The sequence below is a fragment of the Corella eumyota genome, chromosome 1 (assembly GCF_963082875.1).
Source record: "Corella eumyota chromosome 1, kaCorEumy4.1, whole genome shotgun sequence".
NCBI classification, from domain to species: Eukaryota; Metazoa; Chordata; class Ascidiacea; order Phlebobranchia; family Corellidae; genus Corella; species Corella eumyota.
The window spans coordinates 22,522,229-22,547,757 of NC_137490.1; the positions used below are offsets into that span (position 1 = coordinate 22,522,229).

At 26.5% G+C, this 25,529-nt stretch overlaps 2 protein-coding genes across 2 annotated transcripts; one reads left to right on the plus strand and one right to left on the minus strand.

Annotated features, from left to right (window-relative positions):
- Positions 1-2,293: 2,293 nt before the first annotated feature.
- Positions 2,294-4,752, minus strand: LOC145762997 (peroxiredoxin-like 2C). Its single transcript, XM_082574725.1, has 5 exons — positions 4,597-4,752; positions 4,181-4,249; positions 3,764-3,920; positions 3,405-3,530; positions 2,294-2,971 (listed from the first exon to the last, which is right to left on the minus strand). The coding sequence occupies exons 1-5, from the start codon at positions 4,750-4,752 to the stop codon at positions 2,844-2,846; spliced, it is 636 nt and encodes a 211-aa protein (XP_082430851.1). The 3' UTR covers positions 2,294-2,843.
- A 2,129-nt stretch (positions 4,753-6,881) lies between these two features.
- On the plus strand, positions 6,882-13,343 carry LOC145740778 (NADPH oxidase 2-like). The gene is made up of 13 exons (XM_082558622.1): positions 6,882-7,088; positions 7,508-7,714; positions 7,930-8,014; positions 8,297-8,472; positions 8,556-8,737; positions 9,014-9,146; positions 9,455-9,547; positions 9,781-9,915; positions 10,326-10,424; positions 11,025-11,170; positions 11,539-11,731; positions 12,174-12,347; positions 12,657-13,343. The coding sequence occupies exons 1-13, from the start codon at positions 7,032-7,034 to the stop codon at positions 12,723-12,725; spliced, it is 1,749 nt and encodes a 582-aa protein (XP_082414748.1). The 5' UTR covers positions 6,882-7,031; the 3' UTR covers positions 12,726-13,343.
- The last annotated feature ends 12,186 nt before the right edge of the window (positions 13,344-25,529 follow it).

A 25,529-nucleotide genomic window follows, 5' to 3' on the forward strand; every position in this document is an offset into this window, starting at 1 on the left:
GTTAAAGAGATCGAACCCTTGATTCTAAATCTTTATTTTATTTCAGTAACTATCTTTTCAATTGTTTAAAATTTACTCTATCTTCCTTTAAAATAAAAAAATTGCAATAGTAAAAACAAACTCTATTTAAATAAATCTTTGTAGTTAAACTTGACCAGTAAACTAACAAAAAACTAAACCATTTTTGTGGCAAGTTTTTTAAAAAAAAATTCACTGTCATAAAATCTTCACTGTTATATGTTTGTAGTATAAATTAAATACTTTAAATCAATAACAACTCTATGTTAGCACTTTAACTAAGCCTTTACTTTCTCTTATTCTAGGGTAGTTGTGCTACTATACACATCTCTGAATAAAATAGCAAAGCTGGCTAATTAACGAAGTTATTTGGTCTTGTGTCTTTTCATTTAAATCGAAGCGTATCGTTTGTTATTATTTGGCGCGGAAACTCGATCTGCCAAAATATTTTGGATCGGTTTTAATTCTATAGACATCTGGTAAATACAGTTGTGTTATCTTAAATTAAAATAACAAAATAAATAAAATTTTGTGAAGTTATGCTGGCCGTTTTTTTATCGGGTCGCAAAAAACATTTTTTTTTAATTAGTAGTTAAAAATGTCGCAATTTTATTAGAGATAATAATTAATTTACGCACTGTTTTTTGTTCTTATATTTTTACATAGTTTTTGTTAAGTTTTTAGGTAAAAAAATAATTAATGCATATTTAATTCGTTTAATTGCATATTTAACAATATTTTTGTTACTCAATGCTGCCCACTTGCGGTTTAAGATATTTAGGATTTATTATTCTTTCACCACCTTCATATTAATATCGTAATTCAAACGAATTCAAAATATAACAATATAAGATTGCAAAACACAGTCTTGCTAACCAATGTACAGTAGGTTTACATCAAACAAAAAAAAAAAAAAAAAAAAAAATTAAATAAAATTTAAATTATTAAATATAATAAATAAACCTTACATATATATATTTGATTCCCAGGTGAAAAGGTTATAACTAACGTTAAGTAGTGCTAAAACAGAATCGTATGTCAAGTTGCCCTTGCAAGTTTTATATATTATTTATTTAATATATTGCCTGATTATTAACCCGGTAATGGATTATTAGGGATTACAAGATTATATTATGCATCTAGTATATTGCCATTAAGCCACTAATGATAATTATCCATTACAAGATCAAGAACTGATAACATCTTATTTATGGAAAAAAACGGAAGCAGTGGGAATCGAACCAAGAACCTAATGTTGTCCAATAATACATTTACGTCTTGGGCTATCTTTTTAACTTTTTAACTCAATCATAATTTTTGAGCAAAATTAAAATCTTTTTACTTTTAACTGCTCATCTTGCTAAGAATATTATTACTCAATCAATTACTTAATATCTTTATACCAAATATTTTTATATATCTACGTACAAACCAAACTAAATTTAAAAAATCTATTTTATTATAACGTGTTTTTAAAACTTTATATAACAAAGTAATTGTTTCATTTTTTATCACTTAATCTCTAAAACTTGTTCTTCTTGTCCATATCTGCCCTCATCCCATGAACCTTAACGTTAGTTTATTAAATTTACACTTACTCAAAATGTGATCAATGTTATAAACATTTAAAATGTTTCAGTACGAGTGAAAATAGGTCCTAAATTCGTTAAATTTATGTTCTACTCAATGTGATTGGTTTAAAATTACAAATTGAGTATTTTTAAAAGGATAATGTTACGTAACAATGCTTGTTTATTACGCTGGCTTTAACAAAACTACTTTAGTTGATGTTCTAGATTATTAAACAAGAAAAAAACAAAAGAATTTAAGTTATGTAAACACTTAAAAAAAAAACAATAAAAAAGTTATTTTTAAGTTTGTAAATTTAAAAAAAAAATTAAGTTGTAAATTTTTAATTATGTAATATAAAAAAATATTAAAACAATGGTTTAATAAAAATATAGTGATTGTTATTTCGATTGTTAAAAACAAACTTATTGTTTATTTGATTGTCTACTTATTTTTTAATATTTTTAAAATATATTTTTTTAAACCTTAGATACTGCAGAAAATAAGGTCTATTTTTAACCATATACAACCTCTTGGTATTAACAATATAATTTAGTTTAAAAAAATGACATGAATTTGTAATAAAAAAAAAAACTTTTTATTTAAAATAAATTACTGCAAATTTTTTATTGCAACTATAAGCAAACTAGGCAAAACTACAAAAATTAAATTATTATAACAAAAATGGTTAAAAGCTACTGCATCCAATATAATTAAGCAATAAAAAAAAATTAAACAATTTGGCAGGTAATAAGTATCACAGTTTTAATTGCAAAATGTTGGCACAAACATTAAAAATTTAAAAATTTAAAGTACGTCCAATATAAAAGTACTAAAGTATAAAAATTGGATCTTAGTATGACATCACAATGATTAATTGTATGACGTTTTGTGCAAATATTTTCCTATCCCCTATGTAAATAGACTTTCTAAGCATATAATAAGAGAACTTTTAACACTTTGTAAATACATATTTTATATAACTTAAGGCAAATTGCTTGTTTGAGGACTTTTTTTGATGTAAAAAAGCCTTATGTAAAGTTTTTACCACTCTTAAATGTATATGCAAGCTGGTTTAACATATATGTGCAAATTCTTATACAAATACACATGACAATTTAAAGTAGAATATATATTCAATTTTCTACACTTTGGTTTAAATTTTTAGGGTTTTTAATACAAAAAATTACTTAAAATTGCTAGAAATGCAAAAATTATATACCTAAAGCTTAATTGTAGAGATTTCTGATAAATTTTCATAAATGTTTGATGTTGTATTTTGTTTTAAAGTCAAGTCTTGGCAATCCAGCAATTTCAAGAAGTTGGTTAATTGGTGTGTGGTCTAATGGGTTTGAATCACGGTGAAAATAAAGAATTTTGTTATCTGTAATATAACAGTTAGTACTTAAAATACATTGACACTTATGGCATGTTTCAAATTATTATTAAGTTAATTTTGTAATTTTTCTAACGTTTTCATGCACTATTCGTATATACCTAATTATTTTAATAAATACAGGACAAATCTAATCAAAAAAATGTAAGGGATTTATAAGAAAGGTTGTAAAATACAATTAAATCTGTAAAACTAAAAAAAAATAAGTTTAAATAGGGTATTATATGTCTTATCCAATTTAAAAAAAAACAGCCTATAGCATTTAAAAAAAATTGGTTTATTGTAAACAAATAAAAAATTGCATTTCTAAGGCATTTTATTACTCAGACTTTAAAAAATAATAAAAATTGAATATCGCTATAGAAAGCTTCCATATAAAAAGGTGATACCAAACTTAAAGTAAATTAATCATCATTCTCACCTTTGTCTATCACAAGTTGTCCACCCTGTTGAAATGGATCACCCTGTTGGTTGACTTTCATTACTCTCCATACTGTTTGTAGGAAACCAAGAAACGCATTTGTTTTAACATGGGGGCTCCCTGTGTCTGTGGAAAAACATACAAGATGTAATACCATAATATGTGTTAGATATATGTTACTCTATGTTTAAGTCGTGCATTCAACTTTCCTACATCGAGGATAAAGATATACAAAAAAAAATGTGTTATTTAAATGTTGTTGGTTTATCTTACTTTTATCAATAAGCAAAAACCTATAAAAAAAAACTTTTGATATGATCACAACTCTTTATAAATTAATAAGTGGAAGAGTTCCCTACTTCCATAATCATCTGGTAAGGTCAACAATCCCAAAACTCTGTGAATATTACGTTGTGAGTCACAATAGATGGAATGAGGATAATTTGTTTCTTCGCAGAATTGATCGATGTAGCGAGACGGGCCACATCCAATAATTATTATCTTGATATTGTTGTTCTAAAATTTAAAAAAATACAATCACGCACATGGTTTTTAAGTAAAAATTCAAGTTATAAAACTATATAGTATATACTTTATTAAAGGTTTCTAAACAAAAGTTGTAGCCAAATTGTGTAAATTTAAAACCGATCGTAAATTGATTCAAAATAAATTAAAAATCATGACCCAATCTTAAATAAATATTGCCATCTGTCAGTTACAACTTCTGTATAAACTTAAACATACTCACAATAAAATTAAATATTTGAGTGGCTTACCTCTAAATATCTTGGAAAAATTTTTGAGAAATCTTCCACATATTCTCGAGTTACATAATCCAAAAAATGCTAAAAAATTGATAATACTTTAACAGATTACAAATTAAATAAACATAGAGGAACATCAGTTACCCCAACCCAGTCTCGAGTTGCCTTAGGCTGTTGGGGATATTATAAATTATAATTGCCCGATATTTAAACTGCTGATTAAATGCTGGCTCAGCAGGAGTTTATACCGTTTATAGCGCCTTACTCAAGGGCGCTACAGCATGAGATCAGTGTGGTGTAGCAAGTGTTCTTACAACTACACCACCGGCCTAGTTACAACCTTATTTTGATATTTTTAATGCTTATACAATTTTTTTATAAATTTACATTAAATTTGTCGTTTTTATTAAACCAAACTATATACATACCCTTATAAAAACGATGATACAAATGCTGTTCTTTCTAATGTCTTTAAATAGTATCGGTTTGCCCAAACGATCTCTAACCAAACATTGATCCAGCTCGGCCAAGTTAAACAACGTTTCAGGCAATCTTTGTATTTCTAAGTCGGCAGGAACGCTCATAATCGAGATATAAACAAACTAAAAGACGACGAAGTCGGAAAATAAAAATGTGTCATATTTCGTCATAGCGATTAAGCAGTTCACAAAAATCATATAAAAAATAAATTGTTAAAAACATAATTTTTTTATTAGATATTCTAATAAATTTAAATCTTTTTTAAAATAATTTAAATGACATAGAAAATTAAAAAAATTAATTTAAAAATATATTTATATTGAAAAACTTCATATGCTTAATATGCCCGTATTCTCAATATGACCGATAGGGTCAATATGCGCGTTATATTACATATTCCTGCAGTTGGGTAGGGGTACCTCTGAGCATCTATAAAACCTAGCGTAACCGAATCACATAAATTAAATAATCTATCTTTTAAATTGCTTACTAATACACTATGGATTATTAAAGTTACTCAACAGAAATTACGTTCAAAAAAAAAAAATTTTAAATTTTATTTTAAAATAAATTTTTGTTAGGCTATGTAAACTCATAAGCTAAAGCTTTAACCTAACTCAGACTTTTACCAAGGACCACAAATAGCATTATTTTAGGCTTAACCTAGGCTCGGAATTTTGACGTTTAACTTACAGTTAGGGAAGTTTAAATGGGAGGCCTCCCACAGACAAATGGGAGGCCAAGCACTTCTCCGTACGTGGATATTCATTGGTTTTAAAAGCGCGTCTGATCGCTTGTAGTGCCTTTAGGCCGATGGCTTTGATCGACTGTTCGCTTTTTTGAATATCGGATCACCTACGCTATGGCAGGAACTGTTTTCCCCTGAATTTTGACAAAGTTTTATAAAGTCCCTCGCTAGGTTTTTTGGTAGATGTGTTGCGCTTCAGTCTTAGTAGTTAAGTTCCTCGCTAGGTTTTTTGGTAGATGTGTTGCGCTTCAGTCTTAGTAGTTAAGTCGCTTGCTAGGTTTTTATGGTAGATGTGTTGCGCGGCAGTCTAAGTAGTTAGGTTGCTTGCTAGGTTTTTTGGTAGATGTCTTGCGCTTTAGTCGTAGTAGTTAGGTTGCTTGCTAGGTTTCTTGATAGATGTGTTGCACTTCAGCCTTGGTAGTTATGCTGCTTGCTAAGTTTTTTAGTAGATGTGTTACGCTTCAGTTTTAGTAGTTGGGTTGCTTGCTAGGTTTTTTGGTAGATGTCTTGCGTTTCAATCTTAGTAGTTAAGTCGCTTGCTAGGTTTATGGTAGATGTGTTGCGCTTTAGTCCAAGTAGTTAGGTTGCTTGCTAGGTTTTTTTGGTAGATGTCTTGCAATAGTTGTGGGTAAAGTAAGTCCCTAAGTTTTTTGGTAAATGTCTTGCACTAAAGTCTTAGTAGTTTGGTCGCTTGCTAGGTTTTTTGGTAGATGTCTTGCGTCAGTTGTGTAAAGATGGTCGGTCACTAAGTTTTTTGGTAGATGTCTAATTGGTTAGTTGTGTGTAAAGTTTGTTATAGACCATGTAGAGCTGGTTGGTTATAGAGCTTGTCTTGTTGTAGCTTGAATCAGTTAGTATTTTTGTAAGGTTTGCTTATTTTTTTGAATCTTAAAGTTTGTATAATTCTAGATTTTGTATAATTTGTAGATTTTTATTTTTAAACCTAAATGTTGTTAAGTATTAAAATTATAACGTTTGATTTGTATAACAATATGGATATTACTAATAAGACAAGTGTATCAAGTAGCTATTTCTATAATTAACAATTATTAAGATAAGTTTTTAAATATATGTGCAGTTGGGCAATCTAACGTATTTGCCAATAGTATAAATATTGAGCGATTATATTATATAAGTATGTTTTTTAAGTTGTTGTGCAATAGCACAGTTACATCTTTAAAGTATTGGTAGCGGTCAAATGTTTTTTTAATTACTTTACTTTAAATCTAATGAACTATTTTAAATACACAGAATATATATATTTAAAGATCAATTAAGTTGGTATAGAATTTATACGCTAGAATAAAAAATTTATCGACTGCCTGAAAATATATATGCACATGTCGTGCATGGTATTTCGGTCATATATCGGGCATATTACACATAGCGGGCATATAGCGCTTACCGGGCATATACATATTCCATATACAGAATAACGTGTAAAATAATCAACAACTAAAGCAAAGTTCTGGCATTAATTATTGTTAAAAATCAATAGAGTTAACAATTAAATATATTAATAATTTAAAGGCTTATTAATAGTTTTGTAATTAAGAATAAATATCTTTATTTTAATATTTATAATTTTAGCAATAAATGTCAGTTTGGTGTAGTAATAATATTTAATAATTTAGAATGGGGTCAACACTTACAGGATTTTTCACGAATGATGTTTCAAGAATTGCGTTTTTTGTAAGTTAACTTAATTGTGGATTTAATAAATTAAAAAAGTTAATTAATGCATATAAAAACTACTAAAAACAAAGTTGATTTAAAGTTTAAAAATGACGGCAGCGTGGTGTAGTAGTCGGGCTGTCAAAACACTTACTACTACATAAGGTCAAGAGTACGATCCCCACAGCTTTCATGCTGTAACGCTCTTGAATAAGGCACGACGAATAGAATAAAATCTGATTAAGCCAGCACTTAATTAGCAGCTTAATTATCGGGCAATTATAATCTATAATATCCCAAACTGGCAAAGGCAACTCGAGACTGGGTCAGGGTAACAAATGTTATATGTTTTGGAAGTTGACCTTTCCACATCGAGGATAAAGAAATTACTTTTCTTTTGCCTTATATAATTTAACTGAGTTAAATTTATTTTAAAGCTTATTTGGATGGGGTTAAATGGATTCCTGTTTGGATATTTTTACAACTTTTATGCCACGGAGCAAAAGTTTTACTACACCAGAGTTTTGATCGGACCAGCGCTTGCTCTGGCACGTGCCCCTGCTGCTGTTCTTAATTTCAACTGTTTGTTGGTTTTGTTGCCAGTTTGCAGAAATCTTTTATCACTGTTTAGGAAAGCTTGTATGGTAAGACATTTAGTTAATTTGTTAAAAAAAGATTTTCTTAATTGCTTAAAAATATTAAAAAAAAAAAGTTATTGGTTTCAATTTGAAATTTTTGTTTTGTTTTATCCTCGATTGAACCTACAACCTAATCTAGTGAAGCCAAGTGTTTCACCCACTTTATAATGCAATGCAATGTTTGGTATATTGTTTATTTATTTTACATATTCTACTTTTAGTGTTGCCCACTCAGAATTAGACAACTTTTAGATAAAAACATTAAATTTCATCGGATGTGTGCTTACATGATTGTACTAATGACAAGTAAGTTTGATCATCTCTTATTAATTTACATGATAAAAATCAGTTACTATGTGGTTAAAGACTACATTTTAAAAATTTTTAAATGATTTGTTTTGTTATTTTTCAATGAATTTATTTAAAATATAACTGTAAAAGGTGTGTAAAAGTAAATAAAAGAAACAGAAAATAATTTTTTAAAATACCTCTTTCAATATTTTCGTATTTAAAAAAATGTGTATTTTCATTTATGATGAAATTAACTTTTAATTTAAATAAATTTTTATCTTTTATTATGTTTTTTAGTACTTCACTATGCAGCCCATTGCTTTAATGTCGATTTTTTCACTTCAAGTCACAAAATCACTTTACCAGCCGATGCAAGTGCAGAGGAACGACGAGTTATTTTACTAAAGCAATATTTAACTAATTTAGGAGACAGTCCTGGACAAACTTATTTAAATCCAATTAGATCGAACGTTGTAAGTATTCTTACTGTTAAAATTATTTTTTTTTTATTTTGATTTAATTTTTAAAATAATATTTATTAAAAATTTTCTACCAGTGGTCTGTCGGAGCAGTGTTTTTACTGACTGGTGGCTGGACTGGTGTTATCATAACCCTTGCTCTGTTTATGATGGTTACATCTTCTGTTGAGTTCATTCGTCGATCTTATTTTGAGGTGTTTTGGTTTACTCATCATTTGTTTATTGTATTTTATGGATTTCTTGTCGTACATGGAGTATCGTGAGTTCAAAACTTTTGTAATCATATTTTAGTTTAATCTCTTTTACTTTTATTTTTTATTGCTTTTATTTACCATTGTCCTCCCTAATTTGTTAAAAAAGCAATTAATTATCATCAAATTTTTTGCTAGATTTGTTTCATTTTGAAATATTTAATTAAACATGAAACGGTATTAACTAATGTAATATAAAATTAATCAATAAAGATAATAAAAATAACTAGTTTCAAAAAGGTTTAGTAAACAAATTGAAGTTTTAATTTTTTTTTATTTCAAAGGTCCCAGGTTCGAGGCCAGACAACTGCAAGTTTAAATGAGCACAATCCAGAAGTTTGCTCACAGATGCCAATCAATGAATGGACAGCTGAGAATGGATGTCCAACCCCACAGTTTGAGGGAAGTCCCCCCGGGGTGGGTACAAAAAATAAAATTATGTAACAAAAAAAGTAAAGATGTGTCAATAATATTATTACTAGTCGATTGCCTGTTGTAAGAGTTGCATTTTTACTGTTATAATATGGTCGCAACTTTTAACTAATATTTGCTCATGATAATTTACCTGCACACCATAAACTGCAGTTTTATTTATTTTAGGTATATAAATTAATCATATATATCAACCACTAAACTCCATTTAAATATATTTATATACTAGTACGGTTAAAATAGTGGCTAGTTTTTTGTAAGTATTTTTTAAGTATATTTTGTTACTGTTATAGACTTGGAAATGGGTGATTGGGCCGATGATCATCTACTTTTTTGAGCGGGTGATTCGGGCAGTTCGAGCAACCCAGGAAGTTGAAATCGTAAAGGTTTGTGTTTGTTAGAATATAACTCAATTACCTGAGAAATATTTTTTATTAACCCCTTCCATAACCTCTATCTGAGAAAAAATTTCATAAAAAATATGGAAATCTGTTCTTAGTAAAATGTCTTTTTTGGTACTACTGGCTGTTACTATAAAACAGTTATGGTCCTATTGTATCTTAATATATCTTAACAGACATTGAAATTCATATTTTTAAATTTTTTTTACAAATCTTAGGTAATAAAACATCCATCACGAGTTATAGAAATTCAGATGAAAAAAAAAGGATTTTTTGCAGAAGTTGGACAATATGTTTTCGTCAAATGTTCAACGTTGTCTCATCTTGAGTGGCATCCTTTCACTCTCACTTCTGTGAGTTTTAAATAAAGTTTTCTGTTTAACATTTTTTTGTTTTGTCGATATCTTAAAATTTTTAAATATGAAAATCTCTTGAATTTTCACTTGAATTGTTTCAGGAAACAATCAAGGAATAATTTAAATATAAATTTAATATTTTACTATTAAGTAGGGGGCTTTTATTGGTTTTATTAGTTTTAAAACAAACTTAGTGATTTTTAAAAAGTTTTATACAAAACTTAGTCGACTTGTCTAATGCATAACAAGTTGTGTTTTAGCTGTCTTATTGTGGTTGCGATTAAAATTGTTTGCGATTTTTAACTCCCTTACCACAAGTGGCAGATTTTTTATTTTTAAGACCTGTAAATTGAACAATTAAATTCTGTAAAGTCTGTAGTTAACTTTAAGATTATTTTTCCTTCCAGGCTCCAGAGGAAAATTACTTCAGTGTCCATGTTAGAACAGTTGGTGATTGGACGAATGGATTGTGCAAGGCTCTTGGCGCAGACGAGTCAGGAGGAGAGGTAGTGATGTTTTCTAATTTTAATTTTTTTAAGATATTTATGTTTGTAATAGTTTTAAATACAAAATAATTTTTGCATAAAAATTTAAGATCAAATTTTTTTGTAAATTAAATTTATATTATAATTTAAAAATAATTCAATTATCTGTTTAAACTTTGGTATATAAATAATTTAAATAAAAAAAAAACTGGATAAAAAGTTATTATTTAAATAGACTTATCATAAAAAGGAAATTTAAATTTAGCAAAATTTTGCTTCCCCCAATTCTATAGAATATAATTTCCTGTAGGCTTTATTGTATTACTCATAATTACCTGTGTATATTATGATTTATTAACTAGGGTAAAATAAATAACGTTACGTATAAATGTAACTTGTTTAATATAAAAAATATTTGTAATGTCATTGTTACATGGTAAAAACTGAATTTATGTTTTCAAATATGCTAAAATGAATAATAAAATTAGATTTTCATGTTGTATAGACTTAGTTGATATTAAATACTATTTAAATACAGTTTTATTTAACTTGTTTATTACTAAAACCAGAATTTGTTGTTTTCTTTAAAATGACCATATTTTGAACTTTTATTTCCTTAAGGTTTTACCATCTTGGAAAATGCCCTCATTGGGCATAGATGGCCCATTTGGGACAGCAAGTGAGGACGTATTTGAGTACCCAGTAGCTATTTGTGTGGGCTCGGGAATTGGGGTAACCCCCTTTGCTTCATTGCTTAAATCTGTTTGGTTAGTTGAAATAAATAATTATTTTAATCTTAGTTGTAGTAAACAATTTGGTATATTGTATAAAAGCAATGATAATTACCTCTTGAGGTCCTGGGTTTGATTCTCACTGCTTAAATTACCTAATATGTAGTTTATATGCTACATACTTTAACTAAGCTTCACAATCAATAGGTGGTTTATACTAGCTACTTTAATAATAAATCAAACTACCAAAGGGAACTTGAAGGTCAGGGTAACAATGTTTGTCTCTTATTAAGTTTAATAATGTATCTTAAAAATAAATAATGTTATGTAATATATTTTGTTCCTAATACTTTTTTAAAATTTTGAATGTAAGCATTTCATTAAATTTGTGTTTTAACAAAAAGGTACAAAAACCAATCAGGTGAAAACAACCTTACACTCAAGAAAGTTTATTTCTTTTGGATATGTCCCGAAGTTCATGCGTTTGAGTGGTTTGGAGATATGTTAAAACATTTGGAACGACAACTTACAGAGATAGGAAGGACGGATCTGATTGATTATCATATTTATTTAACAAGAGGATGGGATGTAAAACAGGTAACTTAACTTGATGATTAATATTGAATAAATTTTGTTGTTTATGTCATGGTATACTAAAGACAACAGAAAAATTAAAAATAGCTTATGAATTTCACAGAAGTTACAAAATTTTTTCATTACTTTTAAGAGTCTTTAAAAACTGTGTCATGTTTTAAACATGAATATTGTTTTATTGTGTGATAAGTTATTTAAATTGTAACTTACTTGTGTATGGAAATAATGAACTCAAGTACCCATTCAAAGTTAACTTTTAAAACCCCTTTATTTTTATAAATAGCTCATTGTTTATCAGGCATAAAGAAAACTTAAAAATTTACAATAATTTAAAAATAAAAAAATATTTAGAAAAAATAAAACATTTATTCTAAACAATTAGAAAGCAAATTTAGTCCTAATATTTGGTGACAAAAATTTTCCTAAACATTAAAACTTCTTACAGGCACGAGCCATAGCTGTACATGAAGAAGATCAACATGACCTAATCACTGGTTTGGAACAGAAAACCAACTACGGACGTCCAAACTGGGACGAGATATTCACCCAAGTAGCTCGATCACACCCTGATACACATGTTGGGGTTTTCTTCTGTGGGGTAGCTGCTTTATCACATATTGTAAGTTGAAGTTTTTTTTATCATGTTAATATTAAGACCAATTAACCAGCCTTAAAATTGATGCATTGTGTAGTGGTTAGAACACTTGGCTTTTTTGCATAGGTTGTTGGTTAAATATTCACTTCTTTCATACAGTAGCACCCTTGAGGTTAATGGTTTAATCCCTACTGCTTCCATGTTGTTGTGACCTCAAGAAAGGCACTATAACAGTTTATACTCTTACTTAGCTGATTAACTCACACCTTTAAAGTAAAACTGGATAAATTTCAAAATCGAAATATATTTAACCAAGTTACAATTACTTTTTAGTTACATAAGATGAGCAACAAACATTCAGGAAATGGAGTTTATTTTCATTACAACAAAGAAAATTTCTAAACACCAAAAAAAAAATTAAATCAGGTTAAAAATTAACCTAATTTGTTATTATCAAGTTGAACAATGTTAAATTTTTATTATTAGAGTAAGGTTTAAGTCCATTTATCTGGTTTGTAAAATATTCGTTTCCTACCTTTAAAAGCACAAAATATAATCATTTTTAAAGTTGTGCAATAACTTCTTTTTTGTGCCTTTATTAATATATGCCTCTGATTATGTAAACAGCATTTCTCATAGTTTACTGTTACTGATATACCCCATTCATTCAATTTGTATATTACTTGATGCAGCATTTAAGTGTTAGTTTAGAAAAGTGGTTTTTATTTTCCACTATCAAAATTTGTTTATTATTAAATCAAAGTTAATCTTGTATATAAGGTACGAAAAATACAAATCATATTTTAAATAAAAGTGGTACTGTAGCCTTAACTTCATTTTTTTCAAATTTTTAAATGATTACTGTAACTTTTGTACACAGTTTTATAAACATTTTACTATCTGACACACTTTTTTATGTACTTATTATTAGCCATTAAATTAGTTTGATTTTTTACGTACTTAATTTTTATATGCAGTCACCTATTGTGCATTACGTTTTAATTTTTGCTTTAATCAAACAGCCCCTTTCTGTTGGTAATATTTAGTTTTAGTTTTACTGTATCTGTTAGTTTTTGTGGCATATTTCAGTTATAACTTATTTATTTTATTTGTATAAAAAGAATCAAAATTACACTTTTTTGTTAGTAATCAGTTTTGTAAAGTATCTGAGATTACGATTTTTATTTTTTTGTTTTATTAATCTTGCCACTTGTATTATATTTATTTAACTGTATATTATTAATTGTTATTTCTTAAAAAAAGGTATTATATAATTTTTTTATTTTTATTCGGTATTTATAATCCATATGAGAATTAATTTAATTAAAAATAACTTTTTTTTACGAAAAATTATTTGTTACACAATGGTATGTTAATAAAATATATTATTGCACAGATTTTAAAACAACATTTAAATCATTAACTTAAGTTTTTAAGTGTATATTTATTTAATTTCTAATTTACCCCCAGCATTTTTTGCAATGATTTTGATTGTTGCAAAAGATTAAATATTGTAGATTGTCTGTCTAATAGTTTAAACTTATGACTTTTGAGACTTATTAAGTCACTTAAACTTGTTTGTAATTTTAATCACATACTACTCTCTAAATATAAACTTAACAATAATGATGTCATACCAATGTTTTTGTCTTTAAAAGTTCAAGAAATCATAACAGTTTACTAAACTTTTAAACCCATTGTCTTGCTTTTAACTTTCATAGATTTTTTTATATTTAGAAATAAAAATATTTTATTTTGCAAACTTTTAAACCTAATAAATCATATATAACACAATGAACATAAATACATTTATATTTTTCTTTAGCAGTTCAAGAAATCATGACAGTTCACTAAACTTTTAAACTTATTGTTCTGCGTTTAATTAAAGGGATTGTTTTTATATTTAGAAATAAAAAAACTATTATTTTGCAAACTTATAAATCATATAACACAATGAACATAAATACATTTATATTTTTCTTTAACAGTTCAAGAAATCATGACAGTTTACTAAACTTTTAAACTTATTGTTCTGCTTTTGATTGAGGGGGTTGTTTTTATATTTGGAAATAAAAAAATTATTATTTTGTTAATTTCTAAACCCATGTGTTATATAAAAAAATATTAAACACATGCGTAATAAGAAATATAAATACATTTATATTTTTGTTTAACAGTTCAAGAAGTTATAACATTTTTTTATTTTTTTATTTATAATTTTAGGAAAAAGTTTATACGTTTAATATTTTAAAGTTAAAAGCTTTTACTAAGCTTATGTTGTCTTCATTTATTATTTTTATATTACTTTATTTAAGCAACAAAGCGATTAGTTACAAAATGAACAAGTTAGTTTTAAGTTTGATAATTTTAAGTTTTAATGTTGTAAATGGGCAACAATGGTATGCACATGACAATGTAGAATATCATTTCAGTTTACCTAAGGTTAACTACACAGCAGCGGTGGCAAGATGTGCAGAAATGAATGCCAGGTTGGCAATTCTCAAGACATCGGGAATCCGTTATTTTCTTAATCAAACATTAAAATCACTAAAAAGTAAGATTAAAATTTAAAAACGGTAATAAATTAAAATTTAAAAACGGTAATAAATTTATTAAGACTATGTAAAAAGCAGTTTTGTTTTAAAACATTTTCAAGGCGATAAGATTTTGTTTTTGTTAACTATCTTTATTCAATTTGCTGTTATAAAAAATTATTATAACTTTTAGATAGAAGTAACTCAATCTGGATTGGCCTTACAAGAACAAACCCAGCTAATGACAATTCCTCTTTTAAGTGGAACGATGGAACAACTTTGCAGAGCAGTCAAGCTAATTGGGATGCTGGCGAACGTGATGACTGGGAAGGAAATGAGAATTGTGTTGTGTTATATGTTCGCAATTTAAAGTGGAAGGACCGCCAATGTCAACATAACTTTAGTTATATTTGCCAACGAGATTTACCATCATGTAAGTAACTTTTAGTCTTGATCAATTGTTTTTACTTTTAATCTATTTATTTTCACACTGAGCGTTGCTTAATTGTATTTGTTAATTTAATAAAATGTAAAAAGAATTCAACTCTGTTAGATAATAATTTGTTTTTGTTGTACAGCTACAATTACTTCAGTTATGGCAACAACTACCATGGCAACAAATGCCATGACAACAACTACCATGACATCAACTACCATGACTACAAAAATATCTTTAAACAAAACAACAAAATTACACACAGTCCAACAACAATTTAAGGTTACTTTAAATATTATTTTTGTAGTTGACAATTTGTCTAGATTGAGATCAATCATATGTCAAAGGTTGAGTCTGAATCTGTTGATGTTTTAAATTGTTGGCTTACATATTTACTACCATTTGTAATAACTTTTTGTTTAGAACTTTCCGTTGATATTAGGATGTGCAATTGCTGGACCATTCATGCTTATTGCTGTTATTGTCGTTTGCTATCTATATTGTAAAAACGGAGCTACAAGTAAGTATAACGTAAAACATTTTACATGGGTTTGTGTGAAGGTGATACTTACAAATTATCATTAAATAATTTTCGCAATATTTGGACATATGTGAGATGTTAACGTCACAAGAGCGAATAGTATATCATTGTTGAGACTCAAAGACGAAAAAGGTTGACATTAACTCTGTGTTAAAATCAATATAACACGACTAGTGACAATCTGCTAATTTAAGGTTAAGCCAGTGCTTTGTCATCATTTTAACCAATAAGTCATGCCTAATTATTTTGTATACATACAATTTTATATTATTTATTTAAGTCTTAGTTTATTTAATGTTATTTTGCAGCCGAACCAGAGCCTAATCATGTAGAAGTTGTTGCATGTAAGTTTATTTTAAATTTTGCGTTATATTTGTGTTAGCCTTTTTAATACCACTTTAACTTTTAAAGATTCTGGGTTTAAGTTAAGTTCAGTCATTTTTTTGCATCACGACTTTTTTAAGCCCTCTTGACATTTATCTTACCTATTATTTTATTCATACCATACACACACAGAATAGTTCAGCGTTTTCTATAGATTTTGTAATACACTTATTATGACTCTTTTGCATGCTTTTTAAAAATAGATTTAAATAAAATTGTTGACTGTTTAAATTTTTTACAGACAATCGACAAGGAATTAATTAAAAACAATGTAGCTGGAAACAAGTTAAAAAGAAATAAACATTTTAATGATTTCATTAGGAATGCCCAAAAATTGTGTAAAACTTTGATCACTTTGTAAAACGATACTAAATTATTCCTTGATTGACACAATATAAGACGGGCTAATTTCTGTAAATATTTTACATTTTCCATGTTATGTTACCATTTTAAATTCACAGCCTTGTTAAAAGTAATATGTATTACGCTTGAACCTTCAATTGTTTTTGTTACATTTGGTTGACAAACTTTTTAACTAAATTAAGGTAAAAATGGATTTAATATATATCATATGTAATAGCTTTACGTGCGTTAAAAGATATTTTTCTTTTAAATACTTTATTGTTTTAAACGAGTTAATTCAATAGTTTATGCTTATCTTAAAACAAAACAAATAAATATGTAGTTAACTACTTTTTTAACTATGGAATTATTTAAATTTTACAACGCCTTTTAATAACTGATAACCAAATAACACATTTGTTAGCACTAAAAACATGTATATATGTAATGTTATAAAATGTTCTTTTACTTATTTTGTTTTTTTGTTTGTTATTTTTTAAACTTTTAACTTTGGTGTTTTATCGTCTTTAGAGAGAGGTCTCTTTTTAAACCTTCTTTTAACACTCATCATGGGCGCACATTCATGGGCGCACTTCAAAAAAATAGTTTTAACAAAAATTGTATTTTTACAGAGAATCAACAAGAAATTTACATGCTTCCTTTTAACTGAAAACAAGTTATACAAAAATGATTTTTTTAGTAACTTTATTAAGAATCCACATTCAAACTTAAACTGTTAACATTGTTTTACTTTTTCATGATTTTATTATTGTTTTTTCGATATATTTAGTTGTTACCTTTTTTAACTAGATTAGATTAAAATATGGCTTTATTATATCATGTAATAACTTTACATGTGTTAAAATGTATAATTTCTTTTACATACTAAACACACAAATATAAACAAATAGATGGCCAGTATACTACTTTTCAAACTTGAAATCATTTAAATTTTTACCAAGTCTTTTAACAGTGAACAAATGATATATTTGTTATCTCCAAATAAAACATTTATATTTAATGTTTTAAATGTACTTCTACTCTTGTTGTTTCTTAGTTTGTTATTTTGTTAAACGTTAAACAACCGATAACTAGCCAACTTAATCAAAGTAGTTGGGTAATCAATCAGATCGACTTACTCACAGTACTTAAAGTAATGGTCGGAAACGTGGTTTGGTTGTAATATAAAGGTTTACAATATAAGATTATGGTTTAATTTCGACCACTGTGTTAAAAATATAGGGCAACTTGTGACTGGGTTGTGGTAAAAAAAGTTTGCTATTCAATCTGTACTGAGGTCTATATTCGTCCAAGTGTATTCGTACTAAAAATCACTGAAAGTTTAAAACGCAACATAGGTAATTTTGTGTCTCATAGGCAGGTATTTCTTATAACTTATTGGCTATATGTGGTTGACTTTTTAATTACAACAACATGTTAAACTTGCTAATTCATAAATAATTAAATATGTTTAACGTTTATTTCGTGAAAAATTTATTTTTTATTTTATTATAATTTAAATAAAAATAGTTTAATTTAAAATAAGTTTAATTTATTTGTAATAAACAAAAATGCTTTAAATGGTATTTGTTATAAATATAGTTATGTTATTGGAATATAATGTTCAACTCAGGCTTTCAAGTAACCATAAAGTATTTTGTTATTTGTCCTTATTATTATTTTTGCCACAATCACAAAAGATTGCATATTGTAGATTGCAAATGCAGACTGTTCGTTCAATATTTTAAACTTATGACATTTGCGACCTTTTAAATTCCTTAAATTTGTTTGTAATTTTAATGACATACCACTCTCTAAATATAAACATAACAATAATGATGTCATATTAATGTTTTTGTCTTTAACAGTTCAAGAAATAATGACAGTTTAATAAACTTTTAAACTGATTGTCTTGCTTTTAAACAAAATAATTTTTTTTTATTTAGAGTTAAAGAAACCATTTTTTGTAAACTTTCAAACCAAGCATTATATAAAAACAGTGATGATGTCATAACAATGTTTTTGTCTTTAACTGTTTAAGAAATCATGACAGTTTACTAAACTTTTAAACTTATTGTTTTGCCTTTAATTAAAAGAATTGTTTTTATATTTAGAAATAAGAAAATTATTACTTTGTCACTTTTGAAACATGTGCATTATATAACACAAAAAACATAAATACTTTTTGTGCTCAACAGTTCAAGAAACTATGCTTTTTAACCAAGCCTTTTATTAACTTATCAACAAATAACATAGTTGTTATCGCTAAATAAAACATGTATATATGTAATGTTGTAAAAGTATTAACAATACAAACCACTTAATTTAATAACTTAACATTTTGTGGGAATTATTCAATATCGTTTTATGGTTTCGTTAAAACTTGATACTAATCCAATATTGGTATGAATATTCAATGTTTTTTTAAATGCCAAAGGCTGGTATTTTAGTGGACAAACCGTACTTACTTAAGACTTATTTGCTATATACATGGTTGACCTTTCTTTTACAATACCTTGTTAAACTTGCCAATCGTGTTTTTTTTATGTAATTAAATATGTTTAAAAGTTTTTTTTAAATATAATTTATATTTTTTTAAATCAGTATATTTAATTTAAAAAAAATATTTAAAGAAATTTTTTTTTCTTTAAATAAATTATTTGTCTTACAAGTGTTAGTTTTTATATACAAAGTTATTTTATTGAAATATTAGTTTACAAATTTGTAAACATTATCAAAATATTCAACTTAGGTCTTTAAGTTATTATTTATTTAATTTTTAATTGATCCTAAATCATAATTTGGCATCAAATGCATTTTGTAAATTGCAAATAAATATTTGTTCGTCTAATATTTTAAACTTATGACTTTGGCGACCTTTTAAATCCCTTAAATTTGTTTGTAATTTTAATCACGTACCATTCTCTAAATATAAACATAACAATATAGTTGTCATACCAATGTTTTTGTCTTTAACAGTTCAAGAAATCATGACAGTTTACTATACTTTTAAACTCATGTTTTATTAAGAAAATGTTATATATTTTGAAATAAATAAACAAACATTTTTTTAGTTTAAACTCATGCATCATAAAAAACAATGGTTTGTTTTTAAATATGTTTTTGTGTTTAACAGTTCAAGAAATTATGTCAGTTTACTAAACTTTTAAACTTATTGTCTTGCTTTTAATTTTTTTAAATATTTTCATATTTAGAATATAAATAAATAAACATTTTCTCAACTTTTAAACCCATGCATCATATAACACAATGATGATGTCATAACAATGTTTTTTGTCTTTATAACTGTTCAAAAAATCATGACAGTTTACTGAACTTTTAAACTTATTGTTTCGCTTTTAAACAAAATAATTTTTTTATATTTAGAGTTAAAGAAACTATTTTTTGTAAACTTTCAAACCAAGCATCATATAAAAACAATGATGATGTTATAACAATGTTTTTTGTCTTTAACAATTCAAGAAATCAGGATAGTTTACTAAACTTTTAAACTTATTGTTTTGCCTTTAATTAAAGGAATTGTTTTTATATTTAAAAATAAAAAAACTAATATTTTTTTAAATTTTAAACTGATGCATCATATAAAACAATGGTGAAGTCTTAAATCTGTTTTGTAAATTTTATTACATAGCACTCTCTAAATATAAACATAACAATAATGATGTCATACCAATGTTTTTGTTTTTAACAGTTCAAGAAATCATGACAGTTTACCAAACTTTTAAACTTATTGTCTTGCTTTTAACTTTCATAGATTTTTTTATATTTAGAAATAAAAAAAATTATTATTTTGCAAACTTATAAACCCAATAAATTATATAACACAATGAACATAAATACATTTATATTTTTCTTTAACAGTTTAAGAAATCATGACAACTTACTAAACTTTTAAACTTATTGTTTCGCTTTTAAACAAAAGAATTGTTTTTATATTTAAAAAGAAAGAAATTATTATTTTGTTAATTTCTAAACCCATGCGTCATTTAAAAAATTTTTAAACACATGCGTCACAACAAACATAAATACATTTATATTTTGTTTACCAGTTTAAGAAGTTATAACACTTTTTTATTTTTTCATTAAAAATTTTAAGAAAAAGTCTAAAACATTTATTATTTTAAAGTTAAAAGCATTTACTAAGCTTATGTTGTCTTCATTTAGTATTTTTATATTACTTTATTTAAGCAACAAAGCGATTAGATACAAAATGAACAAGTTAGTTTTAAGTTTGATGATTTTAAGTTTAAATGATGTGAATGGGCTACAATATACAGTAAAATTTGAAAATGGGGGTCTATGGTTTGCGTATGAGAATGTAGAATATTATATTGGTTTAACTCGGGTTAACTACGCAACAGCAGCGACAAGATGTGCAGAAATAAACTCAATGTTAGCAACTCTCAAGACATCGGAAATCCGTGATTTAATTAATCAAACAATATATTCAATCGGAGGTATTGATTTGATTTCAAATTTAAATTTTATTGTTAATAGTAGAAAGCTTTATGCTTTATAAAAGGTTTTATGTTATAGGACAAGTAGATTTATACTGGATCGGTCTAACAAGAACAAACTCAGCTAATAAGAATTCCTCTTTTAAGTGGAGCGATAACACAACTTTGCTGAGTAGTCAATCTAACTGGGATCGTTGTGAACCAAATAATGCGCGAGGTGATGAGAACTGTGTTTGGTTATATGGTGATGATACAAAGTGGTGGGATCATCCATGTCATTATTCTAGGCGATATATTTGCCAACGAGAATTACCAGCATGTAAGTGACTTTTATTCCGCACATTTTATTTTTAATTTCTTTTAATTAATACTTTTATATTTTTAGGTGTTTTTCTTAGTATTTTTTTAAATAACATTTAGAATTTAAATAATTGCGTGTTGTTAATACAGCTACAATTACTACTATTTTTAAAACAGCTTTTAGCATAACAACCAAAAGTCTTTCACCCCAACGACTATTCAAGGTTGGTATATAGACATTTTATCCAAATCGTAAATTAATTATTTATTAAAGGTTTAATCTAAATCTGTTAGTGTTGTAAAAATGTTGGCTTACATATTTAATAACATATATAATATTGTTTTTTTTAGAAACTTTCGTTGATAATAGGATGTGCAACTGCTGGAAGTGCACTTCTTCTGATTTCTGTTATTGTCAATCTATACCTCCTACATAAACGAAACAACCGGGAAAGTAAGTGTATTGTGATTTATGGATTCAATGTAAGGTAATATTGATAGGTCATCATAAAATATAATCTCGCATTATTGGGACGTGTGTGGGCTACCTGTTTACGTCACAAGAGCAAATAATATGACATTGCTGAAACCAGTAAGCTACGCCACTGGAAAATCTATCTATAAATGTGTATGCCAGGCCGAGATACTTTAAAGCCGAACTTAACCATTGCAAATAGCCAAGATTTAATATTGTTTATTTACGCCTTAATTTATAAAATGTATGTTAATAAAATTGTTATTTTGCAGTTCAACAAGAACCTCATTACGTAGAAGCTGTTGAACGTAAGTTTATTTCAAATTCTTTTATATTTTCTTTTCCATACAGATTTATTTTTATTTATTTTAAATTATTTAAACTTATTGCATTAAAAGGATTTTGGTTTTAAGTTTAGTATGTTTTTTGCCATTACGACTCTTTGGCGCCTTTTTGACATTTTTTTAACTTCTTTTTTTGATCGAACCACAGTCTCATGAATAGAATTAAACGATTGTTGATTGTTATCTTTAATTATTACATTGTGAGTAATAAAGAGTGACAACATATAAAATTGTGTAAATATCTGTAAGCGATAGTGCGAATTGTAAGGCTGGGAATTAAACTTTTATCCCACTGCCTAACTGATCCACACTAACTTATTATCTATATACAACATTTTTTATTGTTTTTTTAGGACTTGGTTAATGAAAGATTTTTTTATTAAATTAATAATTTATATTACAGACAAACCAAATGCTGTGAATGTAGAATTTAATGCACGTGAGTTACCTTTGGTATCTTGTATTACATTATTAGATTTTTGTGTTTTTAAGTCGGTTTACATGTTTTTTCTTTTACTATATTACTCATTTAATTGTTATTTATTTGCAGTCAGACAAGATTCTGAAAATGTTGCAGCTGTTGCACGTGGGTTTATTTTAAACTTCTTAATTATATTTTATTAAACCGTGACCTGGCATAGCCTAAAATTGTATATAAAATGTAATATTTATTTTTATCTTTTTTAAAATACCCCAAACGAAGCTGATTTTAAGACTATTTTGTTATTGTTAAATCTTTTTGGCCTATTAATCAATTGCAGAAGATTTAAGGTGGCTAACTGTTAATACTTATTACGTTATATGTTTTTTTTGTTTTCTTATTTTGTTTAGTTACAAGTTTTTAACAAATTTACAATTTGATAAATAGTTTCTTGAATTTACAGACAAACCAGATGGAGTATATATCGAATTTGTGGCAGGTAAGTTTATTTAAGTATTTTTTAGCGGAAATTAATGCATTTAAGGCTGCTAATTGTTAATATTTATTAAACGCATTGATATTTTTATATTAATTTTTTTCCCTGTTTAGTTTGACTACAAAATGTTGTAGGTGTTATGCGATTACTACACGTAAATAAAACAATAAAAACTACAATATGGTAACCTGTCATTAAACTTGCTTGACAATAATGTAATTTAATTTGCAGTCAAGCAAGATAGTGGATATGTTGAGTCAGACTATTTTATTGTCTATAACAAAATCTTTATGTTTTTATTTTGGCAAAACAAAAAGTTTATGTTTTTATTGAGGTTTAAAATATAAAAGTGTTAATTATTTTTCAGCCGAACCAAATTCTGAACTTGAAGATTTTGATGAAGGTGAGTTTATTTTAATATTTTTTTATACTATTTTTCTAAACTATGACATGCCAGACCTTTACATTGTATATTTAAACTGTTGTAATGTATTCCTAATTTATATTTTTTGCTTAAAAATTTTGTGTTTTAATAATTAAAGATTTTAAATTTTTTTTTTTGTAAAATATTTTGCCTGTTAATTAAATGTGGTTTAGTAAAAACTAAGGCCAGTTCGTTATTTACATTTACTACATTATCTTAACACATTATTTTACAGCCAGGCAAAATGGTGAATATGTGGAATTTATTGCACGTGAGTTTCTTGTGTTGTGGTATATTTTATCCAACATGGTAGCCTGGTATTATAAACTTGTTTATTCAGTGTTAGAGTATACGTTTTATTACTAATTTTTTTTCTAAAATATATTTTTTTTTGCAGCCAAACCAGATGAGGAAAATTTAGAAGCGGTTCCGCGTAAGTTTATTTTAATATTTTGCCTTATTTATTTTACCTGCGGACGATTAAATATATATATGTTTGCACCGATATGTTCAATTTTAAATATTACCAAATATTATCTTGAATGGGGGCTGGTTTTAGGCTTGGTTCAAACTTGTAAAAGATTTTATCTTCAAATTAGTTTTTTTTTTACAAATTTGTTAATATTTAATAAATTGTAATTTGTTTAGCAGTCGAAGCAAGTGATAAACGTGAGGAAGCTGACGCAAGTAAGCTTATTTTAATATTTTGTGTTATATTTCAACATTGTAACTTGCACTAAAACTAACTTAACCGAGGTTTCAGTGCCAGGTAGTGGGTTTGATGACCATGTCATTACATACTGAAAATATTTATGTAAATATTAATATTTATGGCATGTTTTAAATCATTAAACTGCTTTTGTTATTTTTGTGTCGCTTAAATGTAATATTTAATATATCTTTTTTATCTACTTTTATTAATGCGCGAAAAACCTTAAACTTATTTAACTAATACTACAATATATAGTGTTAAATAATTCTTATTTTGCAGCAACACCAGATAACAAACCTGTAGAAGCTGTTGAATGTGAGTTTATTTTAATATTTTGTGTTATATTTCAGCACTGTAACCGGAATTTAAACTTGTTTAACTAGTACTAGAGTATCTGGTAGTATAACAAATTTTTATTTTGCAGCCAAACTAGATAATGAACTAGTGGAAGAAGTTAAACGTGAGTTTCTTTTAGTTTTCATAAACTTAACTGTCTTGCAAAGGCTTATTTGTATATGTAATTTGTTTTAATTTGTTTGCTATTTTAAAATACTTTAAAATATATTCACTAGATAAAGCTTTTTTTGTTTGCTACCTTTTAACCTTAGTTAACATTTATTTAATCCTCTTTTTATTAGTTTTTGTAGTAAACTGGTTATGATTCTTTGGCGCACATTTTAAAAATAATTTTAAACAAAGATTGCTGATTTTTTGAATTTATTTTTATAGAAAATAAAGAAGGAATTTACATGCTCCCTTTTAACTAAAAGCAATCTAAACAAAAATTATTTTGTGATTTTATTGAGAATAAGCATTTAAACTTGCGTAAAATATTGATCGTTGAAGAAATGCTAAATAATTTCTTAAATAACATAATATAAAACATATATTTTATTTTAAAATATTTTTCCTTTTTCATGTTTTTATGTTTGTAATAATTTTAATTCACAACCTCTTTAAAATTTTTTAAAAATAATTAAATTAAAAATAGTTTTAATATAAATCGTACGTAATTATTTTTACGTGTGTTAAATTGTATCTTTTCTTTAAATACTGGGTTAATTTTTTTTTAAGTTCATGAAATTGTTTTTGTTTATTAGCACACAACCATTAAATAGTTAGTATCGTTGTAAAACCTGAAATTTTTTAAAATTTTTACCGCGCTTTTATTGACTGATGAACTTATATATTATTTCTAAATAAAACATGTATATATGTGTTAAACGTTAAACAGACAGGACAACTAAACAGATTAACCGAAACAGTTGGGCAATCCTTCGGACCGTATAACTTACAGACAGCACTTAATGTAAATGATC

Coding starts and splice junctions, on each gene's coding strand:
- LOC145740778 (XM_082558622.1), top strand. CDS start 7,032: ATGGGGTCAACACTTACAGGATTTTTCACGAATGATGTTTCAAGAATT. Junction 9,147..9,454: donor TTGAGGGAAGTCCCCCCGGG/GTGGGTACAAAA, acceptor TTACTGTTATAG/ACTTGGAAATGGGTGATTGG. Junction 9,548..9,780: donor AGGAAGTTGAAATCGTAAAG/GTTTGTGTTTGT, acceptor TACAAATCTTAG/GTAATAAAACATCCATCACG.
- LOC145762997 (XM_082574725.1), bottom strand. CDS start 4,752: ATGAGCGTTCCTGCCGACTTAGAAATACAAAGATTGCCTGAAACGTTG. Junction 4,250..4,596: donor GTATCATCGTTTTTATAAGG/GTATGTATATAG, acceptor TCAATTTTTTAG/CATTTTTTGGATTATGTAAC. Junction 2,972..3,404: donor ACAACTTGTGATAGACAAAG/GTGAGAATGATG, acceptor GTTATATTACAG/ATAACAAAATTCTTTATTTT.